The 5132-nt window shown below is 59.7% G+C and overlaps 1 protein-coding gene across 1 annotated transcript in view; it reads left to right on the top strand.

Moving 5' to 3' along the window:
• Positions 1-5132, top strand: part of SLC27A3 (solute carrier family 27 member 3) — a gene marked incomplete at its 5' end in the record, with an annotated part of 8931 nt that continues 3799 nt past the window's right edge. Inside the window, 6 exon segments of the mRNA XM_014592131.1 lie at positions 1-512; positions 853-1062; positions 1313-1471; positions 2824-2948; positions 3228-3422; positions 4929-5019. Of these exon segments, the coding sequence (XP_014447617.1) occupies positions 1-512; positions 853-1062; positions 1313-1471; positions 2824-2948; positions 3228-3422; positions 4929-5019 (1292 nt within the window).

Genomic DNA, 5132 nt, shown 5'->3' with positions numbered 1-5132 from the left:
CAACCCAGAAAGGCCCCAGGGAGGCTGCAGCCTAGCCTGGCGCCTCGCACAACTGGCTCAGCAGCGCCCGGCGCACACCTTTCTCATTCACGGAGCGCGGCGCTTTAGCTACGCGGAGGCGGAGCGCGAGAGTAACCGGACTGCGCGCGCCTTTTTGCGCGCGCGAGGTTGGGACTGGGGACCCGGTGGCAACGACCTCAGCAGAGACACACAGAGCATCGGGGAAAGCGAGCAGGCGACGAAGAGCACGGGAGACTCGGTGGCTGGAAGCGGCACGGCACTTGCGGAGTGTGGCGCGGACGTAATGGCCAGAAGTGAAGGAGCCGCGGCCCCTCTGACACCTGGGGCGACCGTGGCGCTGCTCCCGCCCGCCAGCCCCGAGTTCCTGTGGCTCTGGTTCGGGCTGGCCAAGGCAGGCCTGCGCACGGCCTTTGTGCCCACCGCCCTGCGCCGGGGCCCCTTGCTACACTGCCTGCGCAGCTGCGGCGCGCGCGCACTGGTGCTGGCTCCAGGTAAGGCCGGAGCACCGGGGCGGGGCCGGCCACGGACAGGGGCGTGTCTGGGGGGCTGGCCTCATCGCGGGGCCTCACCGGGAGACCGCCCTATAGCGCTGGGGCTCGGAAGTGAGAGGAGATATGAGTCTCTGGGTTTGCAAAATTAGAGCTGAAGTTTTGGTTCCCCGAGGATTGCCAAGAAGTCAGGTTCCAGGTCCCAGACCGCGGGTGGGACATCCGTGCTCTTCCCCTTAGCCCTAGAGCAGTGCAGGGGTGGGGAGCCCAGGTCTTAGGCTGAGGTCTGAGGAGTGCCTCTGAGCAGTGGCAAGCAGCAGAGCTGTTTTCCCACTCCTTCCAGACTTCCTGGAGTCCCTGCAGCCTGACCTGCCGGCCCTGAGAGCTATGGGGCTCCACCTATGGACTGCAGGCCCCGGAACCCAGCCTGCTGGAGTCAGCGATGTCCTGGCTGAGGCCTCGGCTGAAGTGGATGAGCCAGTGCCGGCGTACCTCTCTGCTCCCCAGAGCATGATGGACACATGCTTGTACATCTTCACCTCTGGCACCACGGGTGAGGCCTGGACACCAGGCTTAGCTGCCAGAACCGAGGCCGAGGAAGGCAGGGTCTGGGAACACAGGTCTCAGCTCTCAGGCTGCCTTCCTTCCAAACCCGAGAGGACACATCCTCTCTCCCCTTGTCACCCCCAACTACCCTCATTTCCAGGACAGCTTCTGGCCTGCTCTGCCTCTCTATGGGAAACCCTGCAGGGGCAGACGGAGGCAGGGCTAGGAGCTCAGACCCTCCCTGCACCACCCCACAGGCCTCCCCAAGGCTGCTCGGATCAGTCACCTGAAGGTCCTGCAGTGCCAGGGGTTCTATCAGCTGTGCGGCGTCCGGCAGGAGGATGTGATCTACCTCGCCCTCCCGCTCTACCACATGTCCGGCTCCCTGCTGGGCATCGTGGGCTGCTTGGGCATCGGTCAGTTTCTCTCACCTCGCCCCACCCCATGCATTCCTCCAGCAAGCATTTGCTAAGTACCTGTGGTGTGCTGGCCTAGCATGGCACTGCCCAAGTCCTTCAGTGTGGAGAGTCCAGAGGAAGGAGGAGGCAGGTCCTGCCCACCAGGAGCCCCTGAGGTAGTGGGCAGAGGTCACCCACTCAGACTGAGCAGTTAGGGAGGCTGTGCAGCTTATGGGATTCCAGACTCTAGGGCCCAAGGGATGGGAGGGCTGAGTGTGCAGGAAGAGGCAGAGAGGAAAGTGGGACTTGGGGGGAGGGTATGCACAGTGGACTATTTGGGACTGGGACATAGGCGAAGGACATTTAGAGCTCAGCCGCGGGGGCACAGGCAGAAAGGCACCGCTGCACAAAGCTGGAGCACAGGAAGGTGGGGGTTCGGAGCACGGGTCGACCTGAACATACTGTGCACACTCAGGATCTTGCCAGCTGGGAGGCTGCAGGAGCTTCAGGGCCTGCAAGACAAGACCCTCTCAAGATAACCTGTGTCTCTCTCATAAAAGAAAGAAAATCTTAAAGGTAGAGGGCATCCAGTGGCGTGGAGGTTAAGGCAGCTGGATCCCACATGGTTAGCTGTATAGTTCAAGTCCTGGACCTGATGACTTGAAAAACCCCATCTGGGCGTGTGTGCATGTGTGCCCAAAATCCTGAAAGGAGAATGGAGAGGGGATTGTCACAGGGCCATCCCTCCTGAGGGGTACTTTCTCACTTTCCCTCTCTCACTTCCTCTTTCTCTGTCTCTCTCCAGTAAACACACATGCCCTATGGCAAATTATTATTTTAAGGCATTATTTTTATTTAACTTTATTTATTTATTTTATTTGACCAGAGAGGGACAGAGTGGAAAGAGAGAGAGAAAGTGAGAAACCAAGCTGCCAGGCCCGGGACTTGAACCACAGTTGGCCATGTGGGAGTCCAGCGCCCTTAACCACCACGTCACCTGCCAGCCCCAATTTTTTAAAGACTATTTTTAAAATTCCATTTGTTATTATTATTAATTTTGATCAGAGAGAGAGAAAGGGAAAGCAAGCCCCAGGTCTTGAATTCAAACCATGGTTGGCCATGTGGGAATCTAGCGTCTTTATCCATCATGCCACCTGCCGGCCCCCCATGGCAATTTTTTTAAAAAGGCACAGGGTCGGGGATGAGGGCCACTGTGGCCTGTTGAAGGTCTGAATCTCACAGCAGGCCCTCCCCAGGAAGCTGCACTGCAGTGAAGGCTTGTCTCTGGGATGAGGTCGGCGCTCCCCCTCCCCTCTGCTGTTAACCTCACCTCTTTCTTTCCCCACCCCCCCACTTCCCGCTTCTGGCAGGGGCCACAGTCGTGCTGAAGTCCAAGTTCTCAGCTGGACAGTTCTGGGAGGACTGCCAGCAGCACGGAGTGACAGTGTTCCAGTACATTGGGGAGCTGTGCCGGTACCTTGTCAACCAGCCCCCGGTGTGTGGGCCCAGGTTGTGGGCAGAGCCACTGACGAGGTCCCAGGGCAGGGTAGCGAAGGGTGACACCGAGACAGGGTCTGGGAGTTGGAGGGAGAGGCAGCTGGCAGGAGGGCTGTGTGGCTGAGGAGCTTGTGGTCGAGCCGGCCAGGGCCGGGGGTCATCCGGGCACAGGAGCTTCAGGGCGTGCAAGACAAGACCCTCTCAAGGGGAAGGGGAGCAGGACTCCACCGTGGGTGCGAGTTTCCATGCGTTGAAGCCCCTCTCCCACTCACCCCAGGGCAAGGCAGAACGTGGCCACAAAGTCCGGCTGGCAGTGGGCAGTGGGCTCCGCCCAGACACCTGGGAACGTTTCGTGCAGCGCTTTGGGCCCCTGCGGGTGCTGGAGACGTATGGACTGACAGAGGGCAACGTGGCCACCTTCAACTACACAGGCCAGCGGGGTGCTGTGGGGCGCGCCTCCTGGCTTTACAAGGTGAAGGGCAGAGGGAGCTGAGGGCCCTCGGGACAGTGAGAGGCTGGCGGGAAGTGGGGCTCGTGCAACTGGTATAGTTCAAGTCCTGGACCTGATGACTTGAAAAACCCCATCTGGGCGTGTGTGCATGTGTGCCCAAAATCCTGAAAGGAGAATGGAGAGGGGCACAGGGCCATCCCTCCTGAGGGGTACTTTCTCACTTTCCCTCTCTCACTTCCTCTTTCTCTGTCTCTCTCCAGTAAACACACATGCCCTATGGCAAATTATTATTTTAAGGCATTATTTTTATTTAACTTTATTTATTTATTTTATTTGACCAGAGAGGGACAGAGTGGAAAGAGAGAGAGAAAGTGAGAAACCAAGCTGCCAGGCCCGGGACTTGAACCACAGTTGGCCATGTGGGAGTCCAGCGCCCTTAACCACCACGTCACCTGCCAGCCCCAATTTTTTAAAGACTATTTTTAAAATTCCATTTGTTATTATTATTAATTTTGATCAGAGAGAGAGAAAGGGAAAGCAAGCCCCAGGTCTTGAATTCAAACCATGGTTGGCCATGTGGGAATCTAGCGTCTTTATCCATCATGCCACCTGCCGGCCCCCCATGGCAATTTTTTTAAAAAGGCACAGGGTCGGGGATGAGGGCCACTGTGGCCTGTTGAAGGTCTGAATCTCACAGCAGGCCCTCCCCAGGAAGCTGCACTGCAGTGAAGGCTTGTCTCTGGGATGAGGTCGGCGCTCCCCCTCCCCTCTGCTGTTAACCTCACCTCTTTCTTTCCCCACCCCCCCACTTCCCGCTTCTGGCAGGGGCCACAGTCGTGCTGAAGTCCAAGTTCTCAGCTGGACAGTTCTGGGAGGACTGCCAGCAGCACGGAGTGACAGTGTTCCAGTACATTGGGGAGCTGTGCCGGTACCTTGTCAACCAGCCCCCGGTGTGTGGGCCCAGGTTGTGGGCAGAGCCACTGACGAGGTCCCAGGGCAGGGTAGCGAAGGGTGACACCGAGACAGGGTCTGGGAGTTGGAGGGAGAGGCAGCCGGCAGGAGGGCTGTGTGGCTGAGGAGCTTGTGGTCGAGCCGGCCAGGGCCGGGGGTCATCCGGGCACAGGAGCTTCAGGGCGTGCAAGACAAGACCCTCTCAAGGGGAAGGGGAGCAGGACTCCACCGTGGGTGCGAGTTTCCATGCGTTGAAGCCCCTCTCCCACTCACCCCAGGGCAAGGCAGAACGTGGCCACAAAGTCCGGCTGGCAGTGGGCAGTGGGCTCCGCCCAGACACCTGGGAACGTTTCGTGCAGCGCTTTGGGCCCCTGCGGGTGCTGGAGACGTATGGACTGACAGAGGGCAACGTGGCCACCTTCAACTACACAGGCCAGCGGGGTGCTGTGGGGCGCGCCTCCTGGCTTTACAAGGTGAAGGGCAGAGGGAGCTGAGGGCCCTCGGGACAGTGAGAGGCTGGCGGGAAGTGGGGCTCGTGCAACTGAAGTGACCCACGCCTGGGTCTCCCCTCCCCAGCACGTCTTCCCCTTCTCTTTGATCCGCTATGATGTCACCACAGGGGAGCCGATTCGTGACGCCCAGGGGCGCTGCCTGGCCACCTCTCCAGGTCCGTGAGCGCAGGGCAGGGAGGGTGGGGGGGGCTGGAGAAGTATCGGAGACCGGGGTGGGGTGGGGGCCAGAGGCTCCGGGGGAGGGGGGGAGGCCCCCCCGGCCCCCGGG

This window comes from Tupaia chinensis, unplaced genomic scaffold (assembly GCF_000334495.1).
Source record: "Tupaia chinensis unplaced genomic scaffold, TupChi_1.0 Scaffold000659_1, whole genome shotgun sequence".
NCBI classification, from domain to species: domain Eukaryota; kingdom Metazoa; phylum Chordata; class Mammalia; order Scandentia; family Tupaiidae; genus Tupaia; species Tupaia belangeri.
Note: the sequence above shows the minus strand (reverse complement) of the source record. Positions and strands in the feature narration are given on the sequence as shown.